The 12,547-nt window shown below is 43.4% G+C and overlaps 1 protein-coding gene across 1 annotated transcript in view; it reads right to left on the bottom strand.

Annotated features, from left to right (window-relative positions):
* adcy8 (adenylate cyclase 8 (brain)) overlaps positions 1–12,547 on the bottom strand; it is a 153,573-nt gene that overhangs the window by 79,003 nt on the left and 62,023 nt on the right. The window contains exons 6-7 of the mRNA XM_072260863.1: positions 9,237–9,395; positions 8,823–9,093 (exon numbers count right to left, since the gene is read on the bottom strand). Coding sequence (XP_072116964.1) covers positions 8,823–9,093; positions 9,237–9,395 — 430 coding nt within the window. The remainder of the gene's footprint in view (positions 1–8,822; positions 9,094–9,236; positions 9,396–12,547) is intronic.

Genomic DNA, 12,547 nt, shown 5'->3' with positions numbered 1-12,547 from the left:
TTATGTACACATAAAGGCAGCAGCAATTTTAACCAAGAAGTAGGAGAAAATTGCTCATCTTAACTAATTTTGACCATGTAAAAATCAGGTTTTCAAATTTTGGAACATGAAAGATTGCAATGTTTGCGATCATTTTGAAAATATCTCTAGCTAAGATCTCTCAGTTTTAAATACTTGCACATTTTTCACTTTTATATAACATATCAAATAATGTGCCTGAGATGCAGTGAGACACAAAGTTGTGAGTCACCTGGTTTCAAGGAAACATTGTGATAAACGAGATAAATGGAGCCCTCCATCTATAATTTTCTTTGAATCTTCTTATTATGTGAATATTATATGTGATATAAATACACAAATTAGATAATTACAGATTGTAGTACATCATCAATACCTATTTTGAGATTAATGTCATATCTACAAATATCCTTGCATTCAGTCAATTCAATTGGAACTTGACAAGCTCTTTCTTTAAATTAGTTTACAAGTTTTTATGATTTTTCTTTGCACAATTATGTGTGGTGGCAAGACTGTTTGCAAATAATAACAGAGCATCCATATACCTCAGATGATTAACTTAAGACCATAAAATATAGGAGCAGAATTAGGCCATTTGGCCCATCGAGTCTGCTCCACCATTCAATCATGGCGATCCCTTTTTTCCCCTCCTCAGCCATTCCCCAGCCTTCTCCCCATAATCTTTGATGCTGTGGCCTATCAAGCTCTCCCTTAAATATACCTAATGACCTGGCCCTCACAGCTGCCTGTGGTAATAAATTCCATAAATTCACCATCCTCTGGCAAAAGAAATTTCTCTGCATCTCTGTTTTAAATGGAAACCTCTCCATCCTGAGGCTGTGCCCTCTTGTCCTGGACTCCCCCACCATGGGAAGCATCCTTTCCACATCTACTGTGTCTCGCCCTTTCAACATTCAAAAGTTTTCAATGAAATCCCCCCGCATCCTTCTAAATTCCAGCGAGTCCAGACCCAGAGCTATCAAACATTCCTCGTATGATAACCCTTTCGGACCCAGAATCATCCTTGTGATCCTCCTCTGAAACTTCTCCAATGCTAGCATATCTTTTCTTAGATGGGGAGCCTCCGCAATCCCTACTACTCCCTCTTTCAGAACGCCAGAGTGCAGTTCAACTGGTCCAGGTGACTTAAGTACTTAAAGTCTTTCAGCTTTTTGAGCACCTTCTCTCCCTTGTAATAGTAACTGCACTCAATAGACAATAGGTGCAGGAGTAGGCCATTCAGCCCTTTGAACCAGCACCGCCATTCACTGTGATCACGGTTGATCATCCACAATCAGTATCCAGTTCCTGCCTTATCCTTCTCTTTCCTCTTCTTCCCTCACTTCTCTTCCTTCACACCCTTCAACATCTGGCACACTGCTAGTGTCTTCCACAGTGAAGACTGATGCAAAATATTCATTTAGTTCATCTGCCATCTCCTTGGGTCCCTTTATTATTTCTCTGAGCTCATTTTCTAGTGGTCCTGCATACACTCTCATCTCTCATTTTTTTTTTACATACTTGGAAAAGCTTTTACTATCCACTTTAATATTGTTTGCTAGCTTGCTTTCATATTCACCCCTAATGATTCTTTTAGTTGCTTTCTGTAGGTTTTTAAAAGCTTCTGTCTTCCCACTTAGTTTTTGCTTTTTTGTATACCCTTCCTTTTGCTTTTACATTAGCTTTGACTTCCCTTGTCAGCCTTAGTAGTGCTACTTTGCCATGAGTAGTAAATGTGAATCATTTCCAGGCTATTTCTGTCCATCCACTATTCTATTTTTGCATATATTCCTTCTGTTTTCTCTACTCAAGTTATTCATTAGTTTGATCTTATCTACTTTACACATCCATGTGATGGAGTAATCAGAGTTGTTCCATTCTCGATTTACCTCAGGATCTGGGAAGTGACCTACTTTCTTTTCCAAAAGTCCAAGTAGCCTGGATGAAAACTCATCGGGACCGCAGTGTACAAGTGAGCATAGTGACTGCACAAGTAGACAGGGTGATGAGGAATTTAGTGTGCTGTCCTTCTTCAGTCAGGGTACCAAGTTTAGTAATGGGGATATTATGTTGCAGTTATACAGGTTGTTGGTGAGTCTGCACTTGGAGTACTGTGCACAGTTTTGATCACCCTGTTATGGGAATGGCCCATTATCAAGCTGGAAATGGGCAGATATTCAAGGATGCTGCATAGTCTTGTGGGTTTGAGTTACAGGGTGAGTCTGGCCACACCGGGCCTTTAATCCCTGCAGTGCAGGAAAATGAGGGGTGACTTCAGAGAAGTTTATAAAATCATGCGAGATATGGATAAGATGGATGGTCATACTCTGTTCCCTAGGGTTGTGGAATCCAAAACTAGAGGTGCAGGTACAAGGTAAGAGGGGAGAGAGTTAAAATTGACCTGAGAGTTAACTTCTTTACACAGAGGATAATGAGGATCTGGAATGAACTTCCAGTACAAGTGGTCAAGTTAAGTACAATTCCAATATTTAAGAGGCATTTAGAGAGGAGGGGCTTGGAGAGTCATGGACGAATGCGGGCAACAGGGACAAGCAAGTAGGATGTAACAGGTTGGTATGGACCAGACAGGCCATAGGCCTGTTTGACTCAGTGACTCCTACTACTCACCATGGAAATTGAAATCAGTCAACCTAGGAACGAAACCTCACTGCCCCTTGGTTGTGTATTCACACACAAACTCATTCTTAGAAATGGTTTTGGAAGGAGAATAACTGGCAGTTGCTCCTGGATCATAAGTTTCTTCAGAATTTATTGGCATACCCCATTTTCAAGTATAATATATTTAGTCTTGTTTTGAGAAATAGGCAAAGAAAGCTGAGTTACAATTAATCAATTATTAAATAGAAAACGTTGGAAACACTTGGCAGGTAAGACAGAATTAGTGGAAAGGGAATCTGAGTTAATGTTTTGACATGAAACAATGCCTCTATTTCTTCCTCCACAGAGACTGCCTAACCATCAACATTTTCTGTGTTTAGTTTCTCAGCACATCCTTGGGTGTGTTGGTTGTCGACATATATGATGCATTTCACCATATATTTCGAGGTACATGTGACAAATAAATCTAAATCTGAACCTGAATCCCCTGCCACCACTGCTCTCCGCTTCTCCAACACCGCCCTCTTTCCCTCCTGAGCCTCAGAGCCAGAGACCCGGCTGCTGCTGCTTTCCCCAGGCAGCTCACTCCCCCCAACAGCATTCAAAGTGGTATACGTATTATTGAGTAGAACGGCCATAGGGGTACGCTGCACTGTCTGCCTATTCTCATTCCCTTTCCGGACAGTCATCCAGCAACTTGCCTCCTGTGAAAAACCGTGACTGCCTCCCTGTAGCTACTTCCCTATCAACTCCTCATTCTCCCGAATAATCTGTAAGTCATCTAGTTACATAACTTCTTGCAGGTGTGGTCATCAGGGACACTGGAGGTCATGCTGACTTCCCACATGACGCAAGGGCAGAACACCAGTGCCCTGTGTTCCATTCTTGCTGCTCTACCTGTGCATAGTAACACAGGAAGAACAAGAAACTCACCTTAGCCTTCACCTCTTTTTGCCAAAGTCTCTGGATATGAAGCCTCAGTTCTCCACTCTAACTCTGTCCACTCACACAATAGCCATGCCCACATTGACTGCTTTACTTAAGCCTAATTTTATTTTATTGCCCAAGTGAAACTCCCAGGCAACAAGATTTGCCCTTTTCAATGGTTCCTCCATCTCACACAGATCTCACGAACCTCAACTGGAACCCATATGTACTGAGACTTGCTCTGTTCAGCAGTTGCCACTCTCTCACACAGATCTCGCTCTTCTTCATGGTCCTCCAAAGGAATGTTAGGACTGATGCTCCAGGCCCACCTGCTTCCCCATAACGGTTTTACACTCACTGCTGTTCATTCTCCCTGGAGCGCGCTTTCCTCCTAACCTGGCCTTTGATCTAATCCCAGCCTATCTTCGTGCTTCTGTGCTACCTAGTCATGGCCTCAGATTTCCTCAGAATTTCTTCTCTTCTGCTCAATTATTTATCTTCAGAAGGCCCTTCATTTTCTACCTTCTCATCAGTGTCCACCTCCACACCCCCTCCCATCCATCCCCACTGTCTCTGGCAGCAGCCTCTATAACTCAATGACCATCATCTCTAATCTCCTTCTCAAACATAACCTCTGATCGTCATCTACCATGGCTTTTCTGATACCTCTGCACAACCTCTAGTACAGATTGGTGTTTGGGGTCGTGGGCTTGTTCACCTCATAGTCATTCAGACAAGGCAATTGCAACCGTTTATGAGATGCTACCACTTAAGTTTGCAGTACCTGGTGAAAACCCATTCCTCCAAATTTCCTGAAGGTTAAATTGTCAAGTCCCATAGGTGTTCATGCACAATATTGAATCATTATGTCCAAGGCCATTATGGCAATTCTACTATTTCAGCAGGTTCTTTATTATTTTGTTTTCTTGACTATGTAGATTTCCATGAAAACAAGTAAAATTTTTCCTGCTGATAATTCTACAAACATGCGATATATTCTGGCTCGGCTCTCTATCCTTATAGAGCGCCCTGACATTTCAAAGGCTTCCTTCATGAGGAAATTACACCTTTACTGATCGTTGACACCTCATTTTTATCTAAATACTTCATTGAATTGCTCTCCAGTGAAACTTGCATTACAAACCTGCCATGTACTGGAAGGCCACAGGAACGTATGACATCAATAGACAGTTAAAGTCCTGCTGCCTATCTAGTTTATGCCACCTGGCAAGCCTTGTGCCTAAAACATATATACCTGGAAACTGCAGGGAACAGTTTCAATGCATTAAACTGCTCCAGTGACAGAAGTATCCAGCTTTACAGCCCCAAGATGTAAATGATTAACATTAGTAAACCTATCATTAGTTAAAAAGTAACACACATCAAAGTTGCTGGTGAACGCAGCAGGCCAGGCAGCATCTCTAGGAAGAGGTACAGTCGATGTTTCAGGGAGAGACCCTTCCTCAGGACTAACTGAAGGAAGAGTTAGTAAGAGATTTGAAAGTGGGAGGGGGAGGGGGAGATCCAAAATGATAGGAGAAGACAGGAGGGGGTGGGATGGAGCCAAGAGCTGGACAGGTGATTGGCAAAGGGGATATGAGAGGATCATGGGACAGGAGGTCCGAGGAGAAAGATGGGGGGGGGGCACTCAGAGGATGGGCAAGGCATATAGTCAGAGGGACAGAGGGAGAAAAAGGAGAGTGAGAGAAAGAATGTGTGCATAAAAATAAGTAACAAATGGGGTACGAGGGGGAGGTGGGGCATTAGCGGAAGTTAGAGAAGTCAGTGTTCATGCCATTAGGTTGGAGGCTACCCAGACGGAATATAAGGTGTTGTTCCTCCAACCTGAGTGTGGCTTCATCTTTACAGTAGAGGAAGCCGTGGATAGACATGTCAGAATGGGAATGGGATGTGGAATTAAAATGTGTGGCCACTGGGAGATCCTGCTTTCTCCGGCAGACAGAGCGTAGGTGTTCAGCAAAGCGGTCTCCCAGTCTGCGTCGGGTCTCGCCAATATATAGAAGGCCACAACGGGAGTACTGGATGCAGTATATCACCCCAGCCGACTCACAGGTGAAGTGTTGCCTCACCTGGAAGGACTGTCTGGGGCCCTGAATGGTGGTAAGGGAGGAAGTGTAAGGGCATGTGTAGCACTTGTTCCGCTTACACGGATAAGTGCCAGGAGGGAGATCAGTGGGGAGGGATGGGGGGGACGAATGGACAAGGGAGTCACGTAGGGAGTGATCCCTGCAGAATGCAGAAAGAGGGGGGGAGGGAAAGATGTGCTTAGTGGTGGGATCCCGTTGGAGGTGGCGGAAGTTACGGAGAATAATATGTTGAACCTGGAGGCTGGTGGGGTGGTAGGTGAGGACCAGGGGAACCCTATTCCTAGTGGGGTGGCGGGAGAATGGAGTGAGAGCAGATGAGCGCGAAATGGGGGAGATGCGTTTGAGAGCAGAGTTGATAGTGGAGGAAGGGAAGCCCCTTTCTTTAAAAAAGGAGGACATCTCCCTTGTCCTGGAATGAAAAGCCTCATCCTGAGAGCAGATGCGGCAGAGACGTTAGAATTGCGAGAAGGGGATGGCATTTTTGCAAGAGACAGGGTGAGAAGAGGAATAGTCCAGATAGCTGTGAGAGTCAGTAGGCTTATAGTAGACATCAGTGGATAAGCTGTCTCCAGAGACAGAGACAGAAAGATCTAGAATGGGGAGGGAGGTGTCGGAAATGGACCAGGTAAACTTGAGGGCAGGGTGAAAGTTGGAGGCAAAGTTAATAATGTCAATGAGCTCAGCATGCGTGCAGGAAGCAGCACCAATGCAGTCGTCGATGTAGCGAAGGAAAAGTGGGGGACAGATACCAGTATAGGCTTGGAACATGGACTGTTCTACAAAGCCAACAAACAGGCAGGCATAGCTGGGGCCCATATGGGTGCCCATGGCTACATCTTTAGTTTGGAGGAAGTGGGAGGAGCCAAAGGAGAAATTATTAAGAGTAAGGACTAATTCCGCTAGACGGAGCAGAGTGGTGGTAGAGGGGAACTGATTAGGTCTGGAATCCAAAAAGAAGCAGAGAGCTTTGAGACCTTCTTGATGGGGGATGGAAGTATATAGGGACTGGACATCCATGGTGAAAATAAAGCGGTGGGGTCCAGGGAATTTAAAATTATCTAAAAGTTTAAGAACGTGAGAAGTGTCACGAACATAGGTAGGAAGAGATTGAACAAGGGGGGATAAAACCGTGTCGAGGTATGCAGAAATGAGTTCAGTGGGGCAGGAGCAAGCTGAGATAATAGGTCTGCCAGGACAGGCAGGTTTGTGGATCTTGGGTAGGAGGTAGAAACGGGAAGTGCGGGGTGTGGGAACTATAAGGTTAAAAAGTCTTGCCTTCAGCACATAAAGGTCAGAAGAGATAAAGTGCCAGAAGTGCCAAAAGAAAAGTCAACAGGTATGTACAGGAAGTGTGGTGTTTACACTATGATTGGAGGATAGATCAACAGAGGAACAGGGTCAGGATGACACCTAAAACTTTGACAAACATCTATAGGAGTGCAGTGGAGAGTATATTGACTGGTTGCATCATGGCCTGGTACGGAAACATCAATGCCCTTGAGTGGAAAAGCCTACAAAAGTCTGTCATGGGTAAAGCTCTCCCCATCGTTCAGCACATCCACATACTGAACTATTGCAGGACAGAAGCATCCATTATCAGGTACCCCTACCATCCTGGCCATGCTTCTTGTTCGCTGCTGCCATCAGAAAGAAAGTACTAGAGCCTCAGGACCCACACCACCAGGTTCAGGAACAATTATTACCCCTCAACCATCAGGCTTTTGAACCAAAGGAGACAACTTCACAAACCCATCACTGAACTGTTCCCACAACCTACGGACTCAGTTTCAAGGACTCGTCGTCTGATGGTGTCGATATTTATTGTCTATTTATTTATTAATATATTTTATCTTTTTCATTTTGTATTTGTACAGTTTGTTGTACATCAGTTGATTATTTATTTATTGAGATTCAGCGTGAAACAAGCCCTTCTGGCCCTTTGAGCTGGGATGACCAGCAATCCCCTTATTTAACCCTAGCCTAATCATGGGACAATTTACAATGACCAGTTAACCTACCAACTGGTACGTCTTCCGACTGTGAGGGGAAACCAGAGTGCCCGAAGGAAACCCACACAGTCACGGGAAGAACGTACAGGCAATGGCAGGAAATGAACCCATAAAGTGTTGTGCTAACACTACACTGCAGTGTCAAAACATAGAAACATAGAAAATAGGTGCAGGAGTAGGCCATTCGGCTCTTCGAGCCTGCACCACCATTCAGTATGATCATGGCTGATCATCCAACTCAGGTGTTGCCCTATTGGGCGCAGTCTTTCATTGATTCTATTGTGTTTCATGTATTTATTGTGAAAGCTCTCAAGAAAATGAATCTCTGGGCAGAAAATGGTGACATATATGTACTTTAATATTAGATTTACTTTAAACTTTGAAGTGTTGGAAGGGTTTGGGTAGGGTCAGCTGCTCAGGATTGTGGCAAGGAGGTGGGATCTGTGGTCAAATTGATGGTTTTGGGGGTGGGAGGGTGAGGGATGATAATTAATGACCTCAGAGGTCAGGGCTCACTACAGAGGCCTACCTGAGTCAAGTACCTTGTGCTAGATTTTAGGCAGGTTGCTTTCAAGTAAAGTTGGTTCCAGCCTCACAAGCTTCCACATTAGTGCCCATGGATGCTGCGTGTGGTGTATAGATGGTGTAAACAGCAGAGAAGTAGTGTTCTGGAACGCCAGTGGAGGTGCCTCGGCATAACCAGATTCCTCTGCGTGTTCACTCCCCCGACACACAGGACATCCAGGATAAGAATCATGGATGAAGCATTTTGCCACAAGTCCCTGATTTTCCTTTCAAGTTTTCATTGAAGTGTAATTTCATGTTGTACAGGAACACAATGCTACTTGTCCAATTTCTAGACAATGCACTCCTTAGCATTCACCCCCACCTAAAAGTTGTGTAATAAGTGTACTGTGGAAAGTGCAGAAGAAAGTGTTGCCTTTATGGGCAGAGACAGCTCTCAGTCTAGAAGAAGTGATCAGTTATCAGGTGTGCAAATTTTTGCACAACAGTCAAGCAAATGATCATTGCAGGCTTTCTGGAGAAGACATTCACTCTTAGAATTAACAAACAACTATGATACAAGAATCGCAGTAAACCATAACATCTGAGAAATTTCATCAGATAAAAGTTGTCTTACATTCTGTTTTCCAACAATATTATCAAAAGGAAGCTCGGGACTCCAGGAACCTTCAGTAAACGTTGCAGTGCTATTTTTTGTGTCGCAGGATGTACTGGATTCTTTCATAATGTCTTCAGGAAGAGCTAGTAGGCTTTCTTCTGGCTGTTTTATCAGATATGTTTCAATGTTATGTTTCCTCAGAAACTCATTTCTCTCTTTTCCGTGACCTTCTTCCACCTCATAATCATCGTTTAGACAATCTAGCGTTGCCTTGGAAATGTGAATCCTCCTGCAAAACACCAAAAGAAACATACTCAGATCCCGGCATAGAATCAGATCCCCAAAGCCTTAATTATAAGGGCATTTCCTTTGAATTTATCATTGGCTGAAGATTAAATTGCTTACGGCTTGTGCAAAGGTCGTGATATTTACCCAGGGATGCCACCGGACTCCAGTTTGTTTGCTATGTCAACATCCCAGGACCAAACGTCAAATTGCCATTTCCGAAGCCCGAGAACTCCACAGAGTACGGATCCAGAGTGTATACCTATGCGCATGTCAATCTCATGCTTTGTGTGAACTCTCACATATCTATCAGAAAAAAATTACAGGTTTTTAAACATTAAAACATGCTGATTGTTGAATCATTATTGTCAAGTCAAAGCTAATGTAAAAGCATAAGAGATGGGATACAATAAAGCAAAAATTAGCAGGAAGCTAGAGGATTGAGAAGCTTTTAAAAATTTACAGAAAGCAGCTGAAAGAATCATTAGGAAGGAAAGGATGAAATATGAAAGCAAGCTAGCAAACAATATCACCATAGAAAAAGCTTTTTAAATATAAAAAAAATAAAAGAGAGATGAGAGTGGATATAGGAGTGCTAGAAAATGAGGCCAGAGCAATAATAACGGGGGACAAGGAGATGGTAGACGAACTAAATGAGTATTTTGCATCAATCTTCACTGTGGAAGACAATAGCAGTGTGCCAGTTGTTGAGGAGTGTGAGGGAAGAGAAGTGAGTGCATTACTATTACAAGGGTGATCACAAAGCTGAAAGACCTTAAGGTGCATAAGCCACTCGGACCAGATGAACTGAACTCTCGGCCCGAAAGAGGTAGCTGTAGAGATAGTGGAGGCATTAGTAATGATCTTTCAAAAATCATTGGACTCGAGGATGGGTCCAGAGGACTGAAAATTTGCAAATATCACTCATCTCTTTTAGAAAGAAGGAAGACAGTCCTAAGGAAACTATAGACCGGTTAGCCTGACCTCAGTGGTTGAGAAGATGCTGGAGGCAATTGTTAAGGATGAGGTTATGGAGTACTTCGTGACGCAGGACAAAATAGGACAAAGTCAACATTATTTCTATAAGGGAAAATCCTGCCTGACAAACCTGTTGGAATTCTTTGAGGAGATTACAAGTAGGATAGATAAAGGGGATGCAGTGGATGTTGTATATTTGGATTTTCAGAAGGCTGTGAGGCTGCTTACCAAGTTAAGAGTCCATGCTATTAGGGGAAAGCTGCGAGCATGGTTAGAGGATTGGCTGATTGGTAGAAGGCAGCGAGTAGGAATAAAAGGACCTTTTTAGGTGTGCTGCCAGTGACTGCCAGGTGTGCAGGAGGTGGTGTTGGGACCGCTTCTTTTTATTCTGTATATCAATGACTTAGATGGTGGAATAGATGGCTTTGTTGCCAAGTTTGCATATGATATGAAGATCAGTGAAGGGGTAGATAGTGTTGAGGAAACAGGAATGACTGAGACAGATTAGGAGAATGGGCAAGAGAGTGGCAAATGAAATACAATGTTGGAAAATGCATGGTCATGCACTTTGGTAGAAGAAATAAACGTGCAGACTATTTTCTAAATAGGGAGAAAATCCAAAAATCTGAGATGCAAAAGGGTCTTGAGAGGTCTTGTGCAAAACACCCTAAAGTTTAACTTGTAGGTTGAGTTAGTGGTAAGAAAGGCAATATCAGCATTCATTTCAAGAGGTCCAGAATATAAGAGTAGAGGTGTGATGCTGAGGTTTTATAAGGCACTGTTGAGGCCTCACCTTGAGTATTGTGAACAGTTTTGGGCTCCTTATCCGGAAAAGACTTGCTGGCATTGGAGAGATTTCAGATGAGATTCACAGTGTTAATTATACCAGGAATGAAAGGGTTATCATACAAGGAATGTTTGATAGCTCTGGGCCAGTACTCACTGGAATTTAGAAGGATGAAGAGGGATCTCATTGAAACCTTTCGAATGTTGAAAGATCTAGACAGAGTAGATGCGGAAACGATATTTCCCATGGTGGGGAGTCCAGGACAAGAGCGCACATCCTCAGGATTGGAGGGCGTCCATTTAAGACAGAGATGCAGAGACATTTTTTTAGCTAGAGCGTGGTGAATTTGTGGAATTTGTTACCACATGCAACTGTGGAGGCCAGGATGATGGATGTATTTAAGTCGGAGATTGATATGTTCTTGACTGGCCACGGAATCAAAGGTTATGGGGAGAAGGCTGGGGAGTGGGGCTGTGGAGGAAAAAAAGGATCAGCCATGATTGAATGACAGAGCAAACTCAATGGGCCAAATGGCCTAATTCTGTTCCTATGTCTTATGGTTATGGTCTTATATAGTATGAATATAAACAAGTTAACATCTTCATTAAAATAAAGATTGGAGGGATATTTTAAGTTTCAATGTTCTCATATTTACACAGCAGAGTTCTGACTCCATTGTAAGTTCCCCTTTCGTATTCCATCCATTAGGAATATACCCCATTTGGATACTACTTGAGAGAGTCCACAAGAATGAAATGAGCTATAATAAGGTAAAACAGTAACAAAGCAAAATAAAATGTTAAAGCTACTAAACAAGAGCAGTGCGGAGCAAGATCATGGTGGCGCGACACAACTTGCACGGCCACTCCGGTGAATGATATCTGTAATCTGTCAAGTAGGGTGCCGTGCACTATTCTGATTTGATGGAGACAGATGTGAGAGAACAGAGGAACATCTGGAGAAACTTCTGAAATGCCTTTTTCGCTGCCGCTGTTACTGTGTGATCCAGAATCTCCAGAGGGGAAGGCTCCGAATCTTCAGCTTTGCTTGTTGTTCGGCGGCCGGGACGGGGTCTAGGCGTTCGGCAGAGATGGTGCTCGGTGTTCGGTGTCGAACGGCTGGTCGGAGGCTCAAAGTTTTTGGATGGACTCAGATTTAGCTGTGGTCAGGTGCTTCCAATGCATCGACAGTTGTCGGTGCCTGGAGGTTTATGGCAGAGAGAGTTTCTCCTTTCTGCCGCCTGCTATCGGGGACTATTGGGAGTCGATTGGAACTTTGAGACTTTTTTTTACCGTTCCCATGGTCTGCTCTTTATCAAATTATGCTATTGCTTTGCACTGCTGTAACTATATGTTATAATTATGTGGTCTTGTCAGTGTTAGTCTTTGGTTTGTCTTGTTTTTTCTGTGATATCACTCTGGAGGAACATTGTATCATTTCTTAATGCATGCATGCATTTCTAAATGACAATAAACGAGGACTGAGTGTCCTCGTAATCTAAAAAAAAATTCTGAAAGATCATGATGAGGTAGACTGTGAGGCCAAGAATCAATTCTTATCGTGCAGAGGTCAAGAGTCTAATGTGAGAGGGGAGAAGAAAGAATGTCAAGGGTGTGTGGGATCTTTGATTGTGCCGTTTGCTTTACCGAGGCACTAAGAAGTACAGACTGAATTCATCGACAGCAGGTTGCTT

This window comes from Mobula birostris, chromosome 1, assembly GCF_030028105.1.
Source record: "Mobula birostris isolate sMobBir1 chromosome 1, sMobBir1.hap1, whole genome shotgun sequence".
In the NCBI taxonomy this organism is placed as follows: Eukaryota; Metazoa; Chordata; class Chondrichthyes; order Myliobatiformes; family Myliobatidae; genus Mobula; species Mobula birostris.
The sequence above is the reverse complement of the archived record's forward strand: the minus strand, read 5'-3'. Positions and strand labels throughout refer to the sequence as shown.